We start from the raw sequence: 21,986 nt of genomic DNA, 5'->3' as shown, positions 1-21,986 counted from the left end.
GATTCCTGAGAATTCTGTTATTAAAGTCGTTGACCATTTGAATTCCACAGGCATTTATTTGTGCCATTATCCAAAATATTGAAGACTTTGTTAATTCAGGAACACGAAACGCCGGTTTATAAAAAAGTCGATTTGAAAAGAAAGCCAGGCGTAGCTGCTTCCAGAACGAGTCGTAGCTATATCAAAAATAAGACAGAACGATGTCCAGAACGATTCTTAGCTTCATCTAAAAAAAGAGACAAAGCGAGGTCCAGAACGACTCGTAGCTATATCAAAAACAAGACATAGCGAGGTCCAGAACGAGTCGTTGCTATATCAAAAAAAAAAGACATAGCGAGGTACAGAACGAGTCGTTGCTATATCAAAAACAAGACATAGCGAGGTCCAGAACGATTCGTAGCTACATCAAAAACCAGACATAGCGAGGTCCAGAACGAGTCGTTGCTATATCAAAAACAAGACATAGCGAGGTCCAGAACGAGTCGTAGCTACATCAAAAACAAGACATAGCGAGGTACAGAACGAGTCGTAGCTACATCAAAAACAAGACATAGCGAGGTACAGAACGAGTCGTAGCTATATCTAAAACAAGAGACAAAGCGAGGTACAGAACGAGTCGTAGTTATATAAAAAACAAGACATAGCGAGGTACAGAACGAGTCGTAGTTATATCAAAAACAAGACATAGCGAGGTACAGAACGAGTCGTAGCTATATCTAAAACAAGACATAGCGAGGTCCAGAACGAGTCGTAGCTATATCTAAAACAAGACATAGCGAGGTCCAGAAGTTACATTACAGAGACAAACACCTTCTGCAATAAAAGAGGACAATAACTGAAAACTTTAGTATACCTTTATAGAGGCCGAAGCGAAATTAATTGCTGGATACAGACTGGTCGTTCTTGCATTTGGATGATCGACACAAGTGCCTCTATTGTGTTTAGATACCAGCAAAATGGAATGAATTATATGAGGATTGGTCTTGAAATTCTTTCTTTCATTTCTATGATGATCTGGTTTGTGTGTGTTCTGTAATCTGCGCATTCTATTCCGTCGGATTTAACACAGTTTTGTGTTTGGATAGAAAATCAGGCCTGCTACCTTTCAAGGCAACTTTCGGAATTGCGATAAATGACTATGTCTCCATATAATTGAATTGTTACAACTGAAGATCAACTGTTAATTTCAATATACCAGCCTAACAATGGAAGTGAACAATACAGCTCTAGACCTACCGGTGCCTTGCTACTCTGAAAACTGTAGCTATTTTATGGATACGGGTGGTAATTTAGAAACATCTTCATTAGCTAATCATGATATAGGAACAATTATTTTGATATGTATCTACATACCAATTTTTCTGATGGCAGTAATTGGAAATATCTTTGTTTTGATCGTCATTTTACTCAATCAGAAGATGAGAAGTAATTCAGCTAATTACTTTCTGGTCAATATGGCCATTGCTGATATTTTAGGTAAGTTTTGCGTATGTTTTATTTCAGTTTGGGACCTGGGTAGGAACAAATATCCAATAAGTTATTGGGTCAAGATATTGTAATTGTTTACGGATCTGATATACATTGAACAACTACTTTCATTCACAGCTTACAATTCTAAGACTTTGTATATGCAAAAAACTGTTACTGAACACGAATGCTATATATTGCGCAAATCGTTTGATAAATACTTAAATGCCAACCGTTGTCAGTTGCTGATTACAGCGTTCTATTATAATGAATCTAATAAAGACTCTAATAGGAAGACTCGATTCTAATTAATACAATCTAATAGAATTCTGACATTCTATTGTAAGTAATTCTATAAAATTCCACTAGTATAAAGCCGAGGAATTAAGAGAAACATTTTATTAGAATTCAAATTAATCACTCGCATAACATTTAATGGTGTGAAAAAAAGTTTTGAGGTTTGATAAAGGAATAAGAACATACGTATTCAAATTCCAAATATTTCAGTGGACATAAAAAAAATACTTAAAGATATTCAGCTATTTGCACGCTCTGGAATAAGTGAAAGTTGACAGATCCATAACTGAGCGGCATCATGAGGTCTGTAATGGTGGTTATCTTGACAAAAGCTTATTGGTCGCTTGAAACAGAATTGATTTACAGATACGTTACATTTAACAATACATTATAATTCAATATTAGATTCTCTATCACGAACTGTAAATGTAAAGCTAATGGGTCGTAAGCTAACCAAAACATAAATGGTACATAAACATTCAATATACTTAGTTGTTACCGTCAAAATGTCTATAGAATCGCCCGATTATATGGGTGGAGAGACGATGATACCCATTGTACATTGAAAGGTATTAAGAAGCCTTACCATGGGAAGATTGTCACGTATACACCTGATGTCAACTAATGAATGTGGCTGCCAACTTAATGCCACAATCTGAAATAATGCATATCTAATAGTTCCTGATTTGATTTATATTCGAATGGATACCATGTTAACTATAGGACTAATAGGCAATATTATGAAAGCAAGGTTAAAGAGGTATTTCACCTTACGTCTCGTTAAACTGGCATTAATATAATTAATCTCATAAAACATGGTGCGAGCTATCACTACTCTAAAACACATCTCTGGTATTTACTCGCTATTTTATTATCCTAATGATACATGTACCATTCAGTAGATTCCTTACAACCAAACGCCATTACTATCAACAACTATATTTTCCTTTTTTCTGAAGGTGCTAATAGACGAGGTGCGGTGTCCGATGCGGTGCGGTGTCAAAATAGAACAAGCTAATACGATGGATGACGAGTCTGGGCACGGTTTGCTTTATATGTTTTGTACTGAATTGATAAACCTATCCCGCACCGTGTTAGGCACTGGACACCGTGCCTCATATATTTAGCCATAGTATTTAGCCAACTTAGCATCCCGTCTTAGCTTTTACAAAGTAAATTCCGACGGGCACAATGACATAAAGTGTGACTAACAATCACATCCCTCTTCTTACATCTTTGTGGGAAAGGGGTAATATAGGCGAAATATTCACCAATAAATTTTGATGCGGGGTTGCGGTTTAGAGGGGGTGCCGGTATGTTGTTGGTTTCTTAGTTTAATTATAGTTGTTTACTTTTAATATTTTATTTTTTCTTAGGATTCCAGATTCTGGTAAAAAAAATCATATCTCTTAGACTATAGTATCTAAATATAAAGGTACGCATGTAGCCATTTTCTTCTGGACATCATACTCCTACTCGGCGATGTTTACTTCCGCTCCAGATACTCCAGAGATTTGAAGAACAAAATGACTACTTGCGTACCTTTATATTTAGATACTATAAGGAGAATGATTTTTTTTACCAGAATCTGGTATCAATGGAGATGGGGCCCCTCAAAGGTGGGGATCCGTGTTATTGGTTCAACCAGTTCCCATGATAATTGAATCACTGGTCTATTCATGTTTTACCATGTTTGAGCGTCGCCCTACACTAAATTAATTGGATGAAATTCCGTACAAAGTTGTATGAGAGCTTTCAAGAAAAACAATGGCTGGAGATGGACGATATTGTGGTTCATGTGAGAACTGACAAGTCTAATAACTCTCTTTGATAGTCAGTACTAAACCTTTGTTCGTAAGTATTTGTGGGTCTGTTTCAATCAAGTGCCTTTTTGTCAAATAAGTCAAATGACGGGCATCCGAATATATAGCAAGTACATACCAGAAATATAGAGTATAGGGTCTAGCTTTAACACTGTTCTCGATACAGAAGGAGCATTCTAACATGCAGGAAGCAATGCAGCACAAAGTGGACATTCTTAAGCTAAGAATCTAAGAACTAAGGGAACATTCAGGACGAAGGGGGGATTTCAGTAGAATTCTATATAAGCACCACAAAATGGGTATCCTTGCACTTCGGGCACTTGTCCCAAGAATAGTATTTACGCACTAACGCACCAAATAGTCGCCTAAGGACTAAAGGAGCACATTAGCTCGAAGAGAGCATCATGGCACCATATAATCATTTTATGTTTCTCGTGAAATTGTAGATTGAAGAAAACAATAAAACTCCAGATTTCGCCATATCGTCTTCAATTCTCCAGTGAAAGAATAGTGATTAATGACAGGTCGTCTCATCTTAATTGTCTGTATCTGTTAATTCAGAAAGAAAACAGACTTATGTAGGGGGAATTATGGCTGTAATATTGATTATATTTAAATAATAGGCGGACACTCATTCATCATTTATTGCCGGCTATTTCATGGCATATTTAAGTTACAGATTACGTTCCTTAACTTCCTGTATAGGTAAACTAAATTATAAGTCGCCATGTTTCTTATTTCATCGTGTCCATCGATCTGTCTATGTTTAGTTGGATGGTTGCGAGAAAGAGTAAATAGCATGTTTGTTAACAATTTAAGAAACGAGCGAGGAAGAGAATAGTTCTGAAACAGCTCCGTTAGTAAACAACAGACCTTCTACTAGGTGCTCGTCCATCATCTGTTAATTACAGATCATATTCCCTTACTTCCGGTATTGGCCTATTTTCGGTTGTTACAATGGAGTTTTCCTATCCCTGTCACATTGTTCAATGAAAGACACGTGACGCACACTTCTATGATGCAAGGGACACGCAGAACCTCCACGATTGACCGTTAGTTTACGAGAAAGCTTAAATAGGTCTACCATTTTTGTAACCGTTTAAGACACGGCAGCTCATTTAGAAACAACATAATTTCCTCTTCCTGATGTAGGCTAATTAAATTACATTTTGGGATGTAGCCAAGGCATTACCATCCTGCAATCGGCACAAAGCAAAGTCCGTTGGGGTAAAACGAAGGATATCAATTGTGTTCTGTGATAAAAACTGAAGCTCTGTCAGACTTATCGAACTTTTTATATAAAGATAATGACTAGTGTCAAAATAAATTTGATATTTCTAAAACTAATTTGTCAAGATTCTAAATACAGTGTCTGGAATGATAAATCAAAGCGATAAGAGTATGTTCAGTCGGAATTGAATAATTTAAGGTTTATATTCATGAAAGCTTCGGGGAAATGAAACGTTTTCGTAACGATTTTCCTGATATATGGTAATTGAAAAATTGTCAGGTTGTTACATGCACTAGGAATAAAAACCAGACTGGATCAGGTTGAGGTTTCGAAGGATTCGTCTGGATCCAGCAACAGAAGTCACAGACGTCGTAATCTCAACAATTCCATAGGTTTATATTTTATCAACAACTTTTGCAACCCCCCTCCCCTTCGCCCTTATGTTGAAAATATGACACTGTAAATTCGGCTATTAAGAAATCTCAATTCAGGCTACGCTCTGGAAAACCTGACCGTGTCTTCATATATTTTGCAAATACATTGCTTGAAATATTAAATCATCTACCAACCCTGTCAAATAGTGTAAAATCTCAAATTGAACGGTTAAATGAAATGAAATGAATGGAGTTTTACGTCCTACTTCAAATTGAACGGTTAAGAACGTGACCTCAATTATTGCTTTGCGAAGAACAATGACAAACACGATAAGAGCATAACGTAACTATCGTGTCCATCTAACGCGCAAAACTTTTTATATTACAGAAGGATCTATGTTTCTAAACATTTGGTCTCAGAAACATTTGGACTACCCTGAAATCTCCTGGTGTCCTTTTCCCGTCGTAATCATGAATATCTGGTACTCTCTCTGAGAATAACTGAATCGCTTAGGACCATGTATCCAGGTGTGGAACGACTGGATTGACAGATTGACAATTATTATATATATAGTGGCCAGACACACTGTTCTGTCATATTGATCAAGAATAAATGAAGTAACCAGCAGAAAATAAACAAAGAGAATATCTAGAGACTGTTTTGTAATAAGATTATATAAAATACGAGATAATATATCAATACTCAATAAAATTTTATTTTATATAGTAATAATATCATTCAAGACTCGCCGAGTTGTCATATCATATCTTTTATGATTAGTTTTGAATCAAGTTTCCAAAATGTTGAATGTATTCATCAAAGCTGAGCTATGAATGCGTCATCATTGCGTAATAAAGACAGTCGAAAAAAATTACAGCTATTGCTACAGTCCGTCGTTGCCATTATAAGCTGCACGATTACAAAACTCCATTTCAGACTTTCTAATGCAATTTCTCAAACCTAAAACTTTATAAAATGTGGATCATTGAAAAGCAAGAAATAAAACTTCATCCCATTTCAATTCTTGACTTTGTATTGTAACTTAAGTTATTTTAATTTCTAGGACTAAAGTACATGTATTAGTATTCTGGTGGTATCATTATCCTATTGATCAAGCTGATAAATACCTATTTCAACCTCACCGGGATCTCTTAAATTTTTATTTCAATGCCCATTGGGAGTAATCACAATATTTACGACTCCTCAAATGTAACTATTTTATACAGGATTGTGCAATAAGGAACACAAATAACGTAGAATTGCCTCTCTTGAATTATGTTTATTTCAACAGGATTGGAGGCCAATTTGAGTCTGTAAGCAGTCTTAATAAAGTGCCAATTTTCCTAAGTATTAACTGAAAGAATTCAATTGAGAGTAATTCAACATTCTGACAACTTTCAGTACTTATTACTTATGTTAAGTTTATAATAAGTAGCTCTAATTTAAGTCTCTGAGATAGCATTCATCTCGCTGTTTTCTTTCTGATGAATTGGTGTTTTTAGCGATGTTCTTCTCCTTAAAGTTGTTTTGTCATATATTTTCTTGTTTTAAAAATACTGTCTGCTGTATCCGATGGAGTCTGTATCAATTAACTTACAAGTATGTAGGCCAATGTTGTGAAATATCTGTACTCTTCAATTTCTAAAAGCAGAATTGAATGTTGCGGCTCAAACAGTTGATTGTTACGGAACAAAATACAAACTAGAACCGTGGACGGTACCGATGCACTGCGCATCCGACCTAATACATTGGTGAAATGTTGCATTTTAAAGTCATAGTGGAATTTTATACCGAAAAAGAAAAGCTTGTCGAAATTTGGTAGTAAAAAAGTACAGAAAAGTACAAAAATCGGTAGTGAAAAGACGCACGAATTTGATGACATTCGGTAGTAAAAAGTCGACATCGCACAACACAAATGAAGATATTTTTGGACAGATCTCGTTAAGCACAATAATTCTTGTTTTGTTTATAAGATTAATAAAAGAGACATCGGCCTTAAAAGTTTTGAAAATTGAAGTTTTTGAACGGCGGAAGTATACGTCGGACATCAAAGATCAATGACCTTTGACCTTGAAAAGATCTTCCATATAAAATATGAAATATTTAAACTTTGTAAAACCTATTCCTATTATTTAAATAAAATCCCAGACATGAACTGGTTAAACTGGTGTCCTATTTGATGCAACGTTTAAAGGTTGGCAAATGCATACGCGTTATAAAAAATTTACGCACAGTTAGAAGTCAGTACAAAATTTTCAAATTTCAAAATATCAAGTGTGATACGTCTTCAGAGAGGACAGATCGCAGAAAATAAATTTTGTCGTTTGCTGATTAGGTCACGTGACAGAGCTTTTTAAAGATAAAAATTTCGATTTTCAAATGGCTCTAGAACCGGAAGTTAACTTAAGTGAATATACTTTTGGACAGATCTCGTCAGGGGCAGCAACTATTGTTCAAGTATGAAGGTCATCAAAGGTCAAAGTCACGAGATATGTGCCTTGACAGTTTTGACAATTACTGAAACATAAAAAAGGAAATGAGTATTACAATTATTTTGTCATATCAAGATGGCGTCTGACCCTATACTTCGGGATCAAAATATTTCATTCCGAAATCTTTATCGGAACAATTCTAACTAATTGCAAAAAGAATTTTTCAAATATCATTGAAATTTCAAGTTTAGAGTTACAGTTTCTTCAGATTAGGCGACACAAAATCATTTTTTTTTTAAATTTCGAAAAAAATCTTTTAAAAAAGTTATTAGCATAGAATGGTCATAAAACAATTACGATTCCTTCTTTCAACTATAATTTATAAAACAATAAAAATAGTTTAAAAGAATCAACAGAAATAGAAATTGTATTGTTTTTACAAAATTCATCCACTGTACGTGCGTTGTGGTTAAGGTATATTTATTCTGTAATATCTTATTCGATAACCTTAAATCAATTCGATTACCTCCTAAGATAAATGCATTGATTACCATAAACTGATTCGATTTCTCTCTTGAATTTAAAGTCAAATGCTATTAGTTGTGATTGACATTTGCTTACTCTTTCAAAATACTCACTACACTTCGACTGGGTTTGTCAACTGGGCATAGATTTTTGCCGCCATATTGGATTTTCGGGGATAGGAACGATTTTGACATATTTGAATTTCTTGACCCTGAAAACCCTGTTAAGAATATAATACAAGGCATGTATCAGTAGAATCCTCCTATTTATGGGAGAAAACAAAATAAATAATTGTCGACATTTTCGCCGCCCTTTAGAAAATGGCCGATGACACCCCTTTCGATTTCGATTGACTGCTAGGGATCCATGACAATTGAAAGAATAATACATGTTATCACATATCTGTTTGGAAAAGTGGGTAAGCATGTTGGATCACAGCAAGCATGAGACATGATGTATACCCATCACACTCTCTACGAGCTGAATGCTCATGTAAATTGACATCAGAAGGTTAAGGGCTCAACTGAAGTGTGTTTCGAAATTATAGTCCATGGAGTTTCTTATGATAAAATTAAAAACATAATATTAAGACATTTAAAGTTTTGTTCGTGGTTTTTTCATAAGTCATAAGAAAGTAAAGATGGGCAACCAGTTTGACGCCATCGTGGATCGCGGATACGATAAAAGAAAATTTATGCGTACAATTAATCGGTCAGTCCACTTTTCGTGAAAAGAATGGGAAATGTTCAGGTTTAAGCCTGAACAAATGCTCTTGGCCTAAATGAGAGATCAAATTTCGTGAAGCTGTGTCAAATTTTACCCAAGCTAGAATCAAAGAGAGGGGGTGAGGGTGATCTCTCTGGAGTTTGTAAAGACTATTCTTCAACAGGCAAATCAAGAATCATTAATGTCTCAGTTTTTCCCTACAAACCCGACCATTCGGAGTAATTCAATCCGATTACGTCCAAACCATTTGTAGAATTTTATTGGTATATTTCATCCAAGGTAGTTCATTCTTTCAGTGCTCCAGTATTGATCCCTGGTTTATTTTCTAACAAAGATTAGTCATTTCTTAGAATATCGTTTGACAGACGATGGATGAAGATTGAACTCATTTTAATGAACATCATTCAAACAGTTTAATATTGAAATAAAATATACTGATGGTTATTCTATAATGTACCATCGTTATGCTATCAGAATATTGTAACGATTATTAATGGTAACATGCCATTTGATTTGGAAGTAACACGATCTTTTAAATATCCTTTAAAGCTTGACTTCTGGGTAGACATGGTACGGTCTCCGTAGCAGCGTTCAGTACGTGATTGTCGATACAATTGAAAACAAAAGATGTCAATCGTGTCCTTCTAGTCTTTTAATCTGTACCGCACACCAACGGACACCATACCTCTATTCGCATCTCACTGATGCTTAGTGAAGTGAATGGCAGTCTTTCCTCAATGGAGTGGAAATCACTTCCCCATCGAGTGAACATTTCCAATATTCGTCTACAACCACCATCCATTATACACTGAAAAATTAGCAACCCTGATATGACGAACAAGTATTAAAAGCATAACATTGAAGTTTAAACCTACTTCGTGCATAGCCCATTGTTACAGAATAATGTGATCGGAAATAGCAAACGGTCTACCGTGAAAGTTACATCGAATGCCGAAAGTAGAAATAGTTGTTAAAACTACATTATGCATTGGGCCTGTGGCCATGTTTTATAATCTGTTAATACTGGATATTATATGCAAAAAAATCATACGTGTGTAAATGTGGCCGTATGAAAAGGGCTTAAATAAGTCAAGTATGTAATAATAGTTTTCTGAAAAGTGTATTTCAAGAAAAGTAGTTGATTGTGTGAAATATCTAAATAACCTGGCAGTAGAATTGTTAATCTAAAAAGCAACGTGTTTATATCAATAAGAGGTATCCTTTCGTAAATATCAAGATAAATAAGAGTAGAAATAATAGCCTAGTGTCTGGACGGAGGTCATTAGTATCTGACTGTAGAATTGAACTGGAAGCCTTTAATCCTTTACTAGTAGTTCTTTAGTAGGCAGGCTACTAATCAGGTGTAATTTAAACAGATTGAACATAGACTGACTATTCCTCGTCTAGATAATAGTGACCACTTACATTTAGTAGTAGGTGCAACAAAACTAGGCCAATGTTATGTTCAGAACTGGAACAAAATATTTCTTTCGACCAAAACTTGCTGATTCCAGCCTTTGATACCGTCTTGATGGTTTTAAACAAAATATTTCTTTCGACCAAAACTTGCTGATTCCAGCCTTTGATACCGTCTTGATGGTTTTAAACAAAATATTTCTTTCGACCAAAACTTGCTGATTCTAGCATCTGATACGGCCTTAGTGGTCTTATATAGGCGTAATATCCTGACAATCAAAGGCTATACAAATTTGTCTTTCATCTTGTTCAAAATTGTTACCTCGAAATATTCAATTTAATATGTAATATAAGATCCATCCGCTCACGCGGAACGACAAGCAGATGCAACGTTTTCTATTTTATTTCTATGTTGTTTGCATTTGTTTTTTTATGGCAGTGTTTGAATTAAGGGTTTATATTAAGCTGTATTTGTTGGTTGTTAAAACCCACATTTTATCTAAAGGATTAATATTATTGTATTAAAAATTTAATAATTCTAATAGTCCTAACTATACAAGGCATCAAATGTCGCCTGTATCTATTCTCTTTTATATAGATAATCAAAATACCATTAGTAGCCTATACAAACCGATAAAAAAAAATTTCAAATGAAAAGAATTGCTGATACAAATTTTTTTAGCTAATTATTACCGATGAGGATTGCACGAAAGAGGTGCCGAGTTAACAATCTCTGTGGCAGAATGCCATTAGATGATCGGGAAGGTGTGCATTCTATACCACAGTGGTTATTCAATTGCCCTTTTCATCACATGAAGACCCATGTTGTCTGTTGGAAGGAGTTTGTCCAGTAACGTAAGTAACGGTAAGAATGATTCCTCATACAAGAGGATCATCAATCGTTTGGAGTACATGTATTAGATTTGTTTTTATTGTTTTTGTTGTTTTGGTATAATATATGATTTTTATCATCAAGTTTATTATCGGGCAGGTATTTATCAGTATTAACATGTTGAGAGAAAGAGATATGATGACATATTTACTGAACAAAGTGAAATTCTCTTTAGGCTGTATATTATACCTTTATTCTTGTTGATAGTGCGTATGAAGTGTTGATGATAGGCCTTATAGGATGTCGACCATAAAGTATTTAGTGTATTGTTTATTATTAAATTACCCTTGACCCATCCTATTTTAACCATATGGCCTCTGTCAGTTTAGCACCAAGTACCCTGAAAGCTAATGGTAAGACACTATGGTGGTTTGTTTTGTTCTGGTATCATTCTGAAAATGTCATCGCCGAAGGCTTCAGCTAATGAAGAAAATAAATATATCGATGACTAGACCCTTATGACTATATCTATTAAATCTTATTATATGTGCTGAATATTCTATACGTCTATCAATATTGTATGAGCTTACACCTCCTTACAACCTGGTGTTAATGAATCGGCTTAATATAGAAATTAGGCTAATTATCACATGAATCAGCCACACAGTCACATCAGGAGGAAGACCTTTAACAGATTCATCGCATCAACTACCGTTAACCGAATTCGCCCCCATTCTTTTAATCACGACGTTTTCACTGCATTATGTTAACACTACAAAAATTATTGGGGTGAAAATTTGAAACATCACTGCCAAGATCTCTCAGGATCAAGTTCAAGTAGCGGGCTCAAAATCAAATATCCACGTTGCCCTTCCAAAGCAAAAAGGCATCTTTGTTAAGCTATGTGGAAACCCCGTAAGGAGTCCTTCATAGACAAAGAAGGAAAAAGTCGATATATCTTGGTTAGAATAGCAGGAGAAACTTGCGATGATCTGAACCGGAAATGACTCTGGAGAGTATTGGTTTCCCATCCTTCTTAACTCAGTTTCCTGTCCTCAAAAATATAATTTTGATTTATCGACAACCTTGCTTGTAACGTGACTTAATGATAGTTTATTGGATTATATTAAGAAGAAAATGTAGTATTAATTCCTAACCATAGTGAAATTACCAGTGATTGACTGACACTGCAGACAGCGTAATGATACCAAATTGACACATTACATATAGAATCAAGCTCATAACATCTACATGTCCCTCTCAGTGAGCGGAAATCTCCAATTCGATGCATACATACTTTTTATAATGACGAAATACTTGGTGCCACTTTGGGACATGGTATGTCAAATCGCCATCCTATTCCGAGAGAATCCACATAGCTAATATTCTTCATTTGGTACATTTAATAGCAATAAACCAATGACTCGGCTCCTTTCAACTAAATCAGTTCTGTGGCGTGTGTACGATGCTAACGAGATATTCTAAATCATCTAGGACACCCGGAGCCACTCTAAAAATTGGTTTATCAACTCTCGTTCGGAGAGTCCACACAGTAACAAGAATTTTCAAATTTATTTATGGTCATTGTCGCTGATAAGGCACGATTTACCTTGAACGTTTCTTCTTTTTTAATTAGTCCGAAACATATGCCTCTATTCCAGTTACTGATAGATACTTTGACAGCTGGAATAGAAAAAGAAAAGTCCGAAAAAGAGTTTAGACCCTGTCTAATGGAGATTTTCCACATCTCCTAAGAAGCATTTTATCTAACATACTATGAAATTGTCTACAATTTGTATAGAGCATCTCCGTAAACTTTTGGTGTAGGATTGTGATGGTATGACTGAACTACAAAAATATTCATCTTTCCGAATATCTCGGGTTTAGCGGATCCGATTAAAATAAATAGGTTTAAAACCCCCGGAGGTCCGCAAATACCAACACGGCCTAGTTTTTCTGTCACTAAGCCAGCCTATAACTTTCAAAATACCTATCGAAGGCTGGCATAGAGACAGGTGTTTCAGTTCATTTGTACGTTCGGTACAATAATGATTGTTATTGAGTTTAAAAATGAGGGGTTAATAAATGGCATTGAAGACAATGCTTCGATTGGGCTGGACCGCAAGGATCCTAAAACTGGAATCTACGTCAGACAGTTATTGGAGACCAATAGAACTCATCAATCTACTCATATTACAAATAATTTCTTGTAGACAGTTTTTATTTGATGAATAGAAGAATTAATGCACCATAAAGTTTTCATAATAGAAGATTAATAAATTCTCTTGGTACAGACACTTTGAGTTAGGATTTATATCCGAAGATCTCCAGGGTTATGGGTTATGAAGTATTTCAAGTTTCTTAAGAAATGAAACTTGTAAATCGTAAAGAAGGAGATATCTGGAGACAGTGGGTTGACCAACTACCAGTTCACTAAGCTGATAGTAAAACATAAATGTTCATAATCCATTTATTTCTAGTAAACAAGGTACTTAAACTGATTATTTGTGGTAAAAAATACTAATAAAACGAGATTGCTCCATTAAAGTGCTCATGAAAACTGATTAAAAAGATGTACTGCTTATCGGAAAAATCCAATATTGCCAGATCTGATAGCATTTTATATAGATTCATAAAAAATTGATAACAGAAAACTCAGTGTGGTTTTGTTCCACGTTTGTATACATTGGTACCTCTTGAGTATTCTTGTTTGCTGTTGTTCTCCCTTGTCAGTTTGATCTTGATTGTGCCAGTCTGCCCAGTCTGCTCTTGATTGTGCCAGTATACTCTTGATTGTGCCAGTCTGCCCCTGATTGTGCCAGTCTGCTCTTGATTGTACCAGTCTGTTCTTGATTGTACCAGTATGCCTTTGATTGTGCCAGTCTTCTCTTGATTGTACCAGTCTGTTCTTTATTGTACCAGTCTGCCCTTGATTGTGCCAGTCTGTTCTTAATTGTACCAGTCTGTCCTTGATTGTGCCAGTCTGTTCTTGATTGTACCAGTCTATTCCTGATTGTACCAGTCTGTTAATGATTGTGCCAGTCTGCCCTTGATTGTGCCAGTCTGTCCTTGATTGATTCTTTTGCTTTTTTCATAATGCTTGTTGACTTTTTGTCAGATGGATTTTTCTGGTTACTCGTTGTACCAATCTATTCTTTTTTGTAATATTTTAGTTGTCTGTGGGTGTTTATGACTGTGGTAGTTAAGTTTGATTGCCCTAACTTTTCTTTGGTTAAACCAATTTGATTTGTTCTGTTTGTCAAAAGCTAGTTAGGAATAGATTAACTTTTAACTATAAATGACGAGATACATTAATTTGAGACAAAAGATGATTAATTTATAAAAGAAAAATAAATTTGTGTTTTTTAATCGTGATTACAGTCCATTGTTATCCTTTTATTCGTGATTGTTCTCCTGATTGTAAGGAACAAGTTCGTTTACCTCTCGTTTTTGTCATATTTAGTTTCATACCAATGTAATTTAGTAAGTTTACGACAACCAGTCATCGTAATTGAGGATTCTTCTTAATGTTAAGGTATATCCCATTTTTCATTTCAAGTTAATCAAAACCCTACCTTCGTGATACAGAGTGATTTTTTCTTGATGTATCATTTCTATCTGCCAACACCATTTATGGTACATTTGTTGTTCCATTAAACTTTTATAAAATACAAAATAAATTCGACACACGAAAACTGAAACACGTAAGCTCATCCTTCATCTTCATTAAACCCGCAAAAAATTGAAACGAAACTTTCAATAGTGATTTCATCAAATTGCATTACATATGACTGAAGTGTCGTGGAAATGTATCTCTTAATGACGACTGAGTGGTATTACTTTAGATGTTCTTTTTTGATGTTAATGAATAGAAGCTATTTTGAAAATTCCTCACTCGATATCGAACCTCGGTTTTGGAGTTTTTACACATTTGACTCTGTACACTATATATGATTAAAAGATATTTAAGTTAAACTGCAAAAGCTTTAGTTTTCCATGAACGAAGGTTTAGAGAGGCTTGCCAAAATCTTTTTGTTTTTCACAAATTGTTTATTCAAGACGGTTTCTAAGAAGATCTGAAAGTTTACTGATCAGTGAAGAACTGGAGAAATAATTATATCAAGAAAAAATATCCAGAAAGAAGCAATCTGGAGAGTTAGTAATGAATAGCATGCTGATTTATATTGATAATGATAATAAGTGAAAGAGTCTGGTCAATCTTTAAAGAGGCTCTCAGTGAGTAATTTTAATACAACCATCAAATGATCAAGACAAGATCTCACTGTTACAAGTAATTACCTTAGAAGTATGTTCAGAGCGGGATAGACCAACACAAACTGTGCCATATCAATATTATTAAACCAAATAACATGAATAGATCACATCAGTGGAAATCTTCACCGTGAAATTACACAAATTATCTTCAAACTGTATGTTGTGTTTCTCACAGCAGTGGTATAGCTCTATAATAGTTGTTTTCAACGTTATGTTGATGATAATAAAGGGACCAATATCGTGAATAGTGATATTTGGACTCCGAAAGGATGCCCGGTCTACAAATTCAGTCGCCCTGGTTATTCTGAACTGGTAAGCATTCTTTGCTTGTAATCAGTGTCCATAGGATTCAACAAAAATAACGCATATCATTATAATTTGTAGCGAAAATAAAACTTATATCACATACAGATCAAGATAAAATGATTAAACCATTTGAGTAATTGAACACAAGCTTCACATTTTTAAATGATCCCAAAAATATTCCTCGAAGAAATAATGTGTAGCATTGTTTTAGCACAATCGAATTCGTCAGAGGTTGGAATGCATAATAGGTTGTTTCATCCCACGTTAGCCTACTTCTAGTTATAGTTTCTATTCGTTAAAATAATATTATATCAATGGCTGTGGAGTGATGAATCTCTGATACCTATCTCAGATGGAAGTGGGCATAACATGAGTTTCAAAGCTGCCATGGGTCATTCCATTTGGAAATGAATGACGAAGTCATATGAATCCACGGAAGCGAAAACGCATTCAGTCCAATGTTCTGTACCTGCTAAGATTGAACGAATCTTGTTTTAAACTAAAACCACTGTATTGTACTTTCAGTTGCTGTATGCTGTATACCAATGACGGTAGCGGAGATAGTTTATCAAGTATGGATTTTTGGAGAATTCATGTGTAAAGTTACTGGATATTTACAAGGTGCGTCTAAAATCGTATATCTGTTGATTCTTTAACTTGCGGAACATTGATATCCTTCCGCAATATCTGTATATTATATTTGTTAATTTGTGGGTTGGATTGCCGACCCGTCATCACCGTCCATACAATTATGCCATTGCTCGCTTATAGTATATATTATAAACCATCCAAACCATTTCTTTTAAAGTAAGACAGATTACGTAGTTTCAATTACTTATATTATATCTTAAAACAAAATTGACCGCTCGTGGTTTTATTATGATTCTTCTCCCAATGTGCACAAACACGTTGCGGAATATTCTGTACTGAAGCTGATGTTTGAATACTTTATATTTGCAGGTATTTATGTGGGAGCCAGTGTTCTAACAATCGTCTGTATGAGTGTGGACAGATTTGTGGCTATCAGATATCCAATGAAAAGTCGTCAAATATTCACCGTGAAAAAGACAAAGCAATTGATCCTGACTACGTGGCTACTGGCAATTGGAGTTATGGTTCCTTTGATATTGGTCAGGAAGCTGGACGATTATAATCTGGTGGTCAATGACCTGTCAATCAGTTATTGTGTTGAACAATGGCCGAGTACAGAATACAGACAAATTTACGACGTGTTTCTGTTCTGTTTTATCTATATTATACCCGGAGTAGCTGTTATGTTGCTGTATGCGTTAATCGGGTGCAGACTGTGGGTGAAAGACACTAGTTTGTCGCGCCAGAATTCCTACATGAACAATGAAGTTAAAATTATGATGAGCAGACGCCGACTGGCACTAATGATGATCATAATATCTGTGTTATTTGCTGTCTGTTGGCTGCCATATTATATATTAAACTTATTAATGGTGTTCAGTCCCCGGATATCAAGAAAAGTTATTCCCCTTTATCCTTTCGCGCTACTCTTGGGACATTCAAATAGTGCGCAGAATCCAATACTGTATTGTTTTATGCACCGGAAGTTCAAGGAGTGTATCTTTAGATTGGTGAAGTGTCAGTGCCGTAAAATTAAATTTGAGAGACAGGTAAGCTTTTAGTCGTTTTGCAGTAGGTGAACGTCTATAGGAGCTAATAAACGAGGTATAGTTCCCGGTACTCTAAAAAAAGAAGAAGCGAATAATGTGCGCATTGTGTCCTGATCTTTACCTGGTGTATTAGCTTCTTCTATCCTCAAAAGTCCAGGGCTCAATTTCAGTCAACCGTAACACTTTACCGTATAAATATCTATTTGGATTTAAAGACTCTTTCGATACTATGTTTCATTTATTTGTAACAGGCACGCAGACGGAATGTGTACATAGCGGAACCAGGAGTGATGAGCTGCTAGAAATTAGTTCTGCTACTACTGAATACCAGCACGGCTGAACTGCTTGATAATATTTTGATTCTCAGTTAATTATAATATTATGATGTTCTATTTTTTCAGATCTCAATATCTAAGGGGTATAGTAGTTATAAAAGAAAGGGCCCTGAGGCGCCTATACTTCGAAAACAAGAAAGTCTACAGCTGGAAGATCAACAGATATAGTTTTCTCTGTCACAGTGGAAAAAATGCAAGAGGTTACTTAAAATCTCCTATCCTATCTTTTGAAAATTTTACATATGAGTCATCTTCGCAACGTCTTTGTGTTTACTTTCTATATAATCGATATCCGATGTGATCAGTGATTTGGATAAGGATCTTGATAAAAAAGATCGTGACGGTGTTATCAATATTTTTTCTGTGGTATTAATCAAAGATAATTTGAAGAGTATATTTTATTCATTATGCGTCACAATTTATGTATTCATACATATAAATATGGTTTCAGAAACGAGCTTACATAAATCTGTTACCAATTAATTCAACATTCAGATATATTATACAATTACTAATAATAAGTAAGAGTGTTATTACATTCCTATGATATTATGATGCTACGTGTGCAGTACGAAAGTGGAATAACAAATGGAACAATTAACCTACTGTCACTTACGAAATCGCGTTAAATGTGTTTTTGGCTTTCAACATAACAAAATTTTCCAGGGCAAGACCCACTAAGCTCCCATCATAACTCGTTTACTATAAAGTCTGCAGGGGGCCGCCAGGGAGGTATATATGGCTTAGATAATGGAGTGCCGTTATTACGCAAAATTGCATTCATATACATGCACTATGATAGGCTGTTGACTTCAAATCGTTATTTCATAGTGTTACAAACTCTATATTTATGGTATTAATCAATATATTTTTCAAACTATAAATGCATATTAACTATAAATTATGCATTAATGGACTTATTTTAAGCGCATTTACATGTGTCGGCATACTTTAACCTAAAGCAATACCGAAAACCCCGTTAAAACACCCAAAAGATTTTTTCCAGCTTTTGTAATTGTAAAGGAGAACATCCTTTTTGATGTGTTGCTTTAATTTTAGTCACAAGCCATTATAAAACATTGTTTTTATGTGTTTATATGTTTTATTCTATAACTATGGTTTATCTCAGATTGTTTAAAGTCATGACAACACATCTGTAATAAATAATGCACAGTCAGATTGAACTTATAATATCCTCCTGCGACAATGTCTTTTAACTGTCTTCAGATGCGAATAGATATGTGTGTGCTCCGTTAGCTATGATTAACTATCACTTTTAAAAAGAGATCGAGGTCGTACAATTTGCACCATTCCATTTTTCATGACCAACGGGCGTCTGATCGAAAATTGGAATGATGCAATTTGATGCTATTATCTTCACCGATTCATCTATAAAATTTACAAACCATCTTTACAATCCCTTTAAGGCCACATTGATATCAGTTGTTATGTTGATTATTATTGAGTGACTGTCCACTCTGATCATCTGATTGACAACAATAGTGTCAATAGCTGTAATTATGTCTTTCTTCTTCTTCTGCCCAGTGTTTGGAACGATGTACACTGGGGCATTAACTAATCATTACATATTTAGTGCACATACAAGAAAACAACATCATACGCAAGTCTGTTTTGTAGAAATACAGAGAACTCATAAGTCGAGCTGGAAACTAAAATAGTGCAAATAATAGTCATACAGCTGTGAGTGTTCAAGATATTCAAAAAAAAATCTTCTATGTGGTTCTTTTGCAACGTTCCGATTATCAATTTGACATCTGTTGTTTCTGCAATTCCTTAATATCTTGGTATAGGTATTTGCGATAAACACATAATCATGTTTTTCTGAAATAAGGGAAACGCATAGGTCGAACTGGAAGTTTTTATACTATCGAAAACCTTTCAAAAATCCCTTTCAAACTACTTGAATGGTATAAGGTTAAGGCCACAGTGCAGTTGTTATGTTGATTATGATTGAGTGACGGTCCACTGTGATTGCCAATAATTATAACAAGTGTCAGGATAACTGGAATCCCATCTACTCATTACATGTCAATTACCATCAGTAATAGGACATCTTTCCTTCTATCATATATTCTGATTACAATTTAACAGTATTTATTATGATACCAGCCGATATGTTCATTAAATTATTTATGGGTTTTCGTATACTACATCTGAAATCCTTTCATTTGCTACAATCTGTAGGGTTACAGTTTATCTGCATATACCTCCAAATTCTATCATGTATCCTGACAGAGGTTGAAGTTGGCGATCGTAACTGACGAAGTTAATTCTTAAAACACAAACACTTATATTCATCTATTCTATGAAGCAAGAAGCTTGTCCGAAACTTATTGATTTCGCCTACTTGTAGAATTGTTTTCTATTGTTAGGCTTGAATCGCCGGTGCTTACAAGACCAAGTTCAATAATGATATGTCAAATGATCAGTGTTAGTTATTTCCAAATGGATCTGGTTGCATACCAACAAATATAGATATAAAGACACCATGACCATTACATCTTCACCAAAAGACCCGAATTCGGTGGTCATTAGATGACAGTTAACGTCCACTTGAAGCTTATATCGAAGACTAGGTAGTTGTACCAGTACCGAATGTTCAATCATATAGAAAGGTTTTGATTTTGTTCAACAATCAAAATGATGATCATTGCGGAGGAAATCATCTCCTAACATGAGATTTGTCATACCCAGGCGGTAATACCTTGTTATAAACTTGTTATCAAAACAAACTTCACAAGAAAATTCTACTTTGTTGTCATGCCGCCATATTGTTTTAAGAATAAATCCTATACTCAATAGTTGATACTGTCAAATTGCGGATTAACTATGATTTTATATTTAAAGTACAATTTTCGCTAAGGTTTAATTGTACAAGTAGGTGCTGTAGACACATCTATCCAAAAATGTCAATGTTGAAATTCGTTATACGCACACCACGTAAGTCTTCCACTACAACCATGCGCATTCGAGATTCCAGAGTGAAATTAGAGTCGTATACAGATAATACCACAGTGACCGATTTTAGCGCTATTTAATGTGAACCGCAAGACTCTAGTGATAAAATATGCAAGGACGTTGATGTCAAATCGGTGTACATTAAAAGGGAACCTCGTTACTGTAATGAATCAAGTGCTAAACCCAAAAGTGATAGTATTAACCCAAATCCAGATGACGACGGCGTCCACCAAAGTGCTTGTGATACCGGACGTTCTAAACTCACCCACTCGGCAAAATTACCAACAGCGTTTTCTCGTAATTCAAGGGACACTACTCCATTAAAGATCGTCGATACATACTTTCCATTATTTTAATCCCCAAGAAGCACCACCAGTAAACGTAAAGCCAGCGATAACATGTATTTCAGAAGTAAACGCGCCCGATGTCTAAATTCGGAATTTTCAGTTTTGTGCGACTATGAACCCGATAGATCCGATTTGAAAATCACACAGATTGATCTAGATCATCGACCAAATAAATATGCTTCCACAAAACCAGCCAACCAAACAGTAACACACAATACCACAACAGACACCATAGAACCACCTACACACAAAGTGAGCAACGAAGCTTCAATCAAAGTAAGCCCAACCATTGAAACCCTTCTCACTACTCCAAGACGCTATGTTAAAAGACGCCCTCGAAACGTCTACACTCCCGAACAAGGCCTAGAAATAGTTCAGTTTGCTATTGAATACGGAACCACTGCTTCTGCCAAAAAGTTCACCGAAGAATTCAACATGCCCATTCATACAAGTACAGTCCATACCATGAAGAAACGATATACAGATCTTAAGTCAACCAATAAGTGTTAAAATTCCCAATGCAGGTCTTCAGACTAATTTATATAAGTGTTAAAATTCCGAGGACGTCATAGCTTATTTCTATTCAGCAACTGGTCTTCTGATTATAGGAATCTTTCACAAAATTTCAAACAATCTGTCTTAATGTTTATACCCTAAATTAATTGTTAGACAGATATCAGAGAAACCACTCCACTGGTAATACATGTAATGAATAGGCTTCACAGAAAAGTGTCGTGACCAAATAGTCATCCTTTTTTGGATCAAATCATACTGCAATGTCCGATAAATTTGGTTTTTGGTTAAGAAACTTTTAATCGTTGTGAAATGTATAAGGCTTAAGTGCATTGATTTTGAATGTTCTAACAAATGGCACAACACATAGTCGCTTTAGTAACATTGATTAGACTATAGATGTTAGCTTTGATAATAATGAATGAAATATATTGATAAACTGTTGGACTTAAATAAATAATTTATTG

At 35.0% G+C, this 21,986-nt stretch overlaps 1 protein-coding gene across 1 annotated transcript; it reads left to right on the top strand.

The window, feature by feature from the left end:
* Positions 1-1,337: 1,337 nt before the first annotated feature.
* On the top strand, positions 1,338-17,324 carry LOTGIDRAFT_71923 (hypothetical protein; the record flags this gene model as incomplete). The annotated part of the gene is made up of 3 exons (XM_009056460.1): positions 1,338-1,476; positions 16,231-16,326; positions 16,666-17,324. Coding segments are annotated over 3 exons (894 nt in total), but the record flags the coding sequence as incomplete, so codon positions are not given.
* Positions 17,325-21,986: the final 4,662 nt, after the last annotated feature.

This window comes from Lottia gigantea, assembly GCF_000327385.1.
Source record: "Lottia gigantea unplaced genomic scaffold LOTGIsca_28, whole genome shotgun sequence".
Classification (NCBI taxonomy): Eukaryota; Metazoa; Mollusca; class Gastropoda; family Lottiidae; genus Lottia; species Lottia gigantea.
This window is presented reverse-complemented; position numbering and strand designations above follow the sequence as displayed.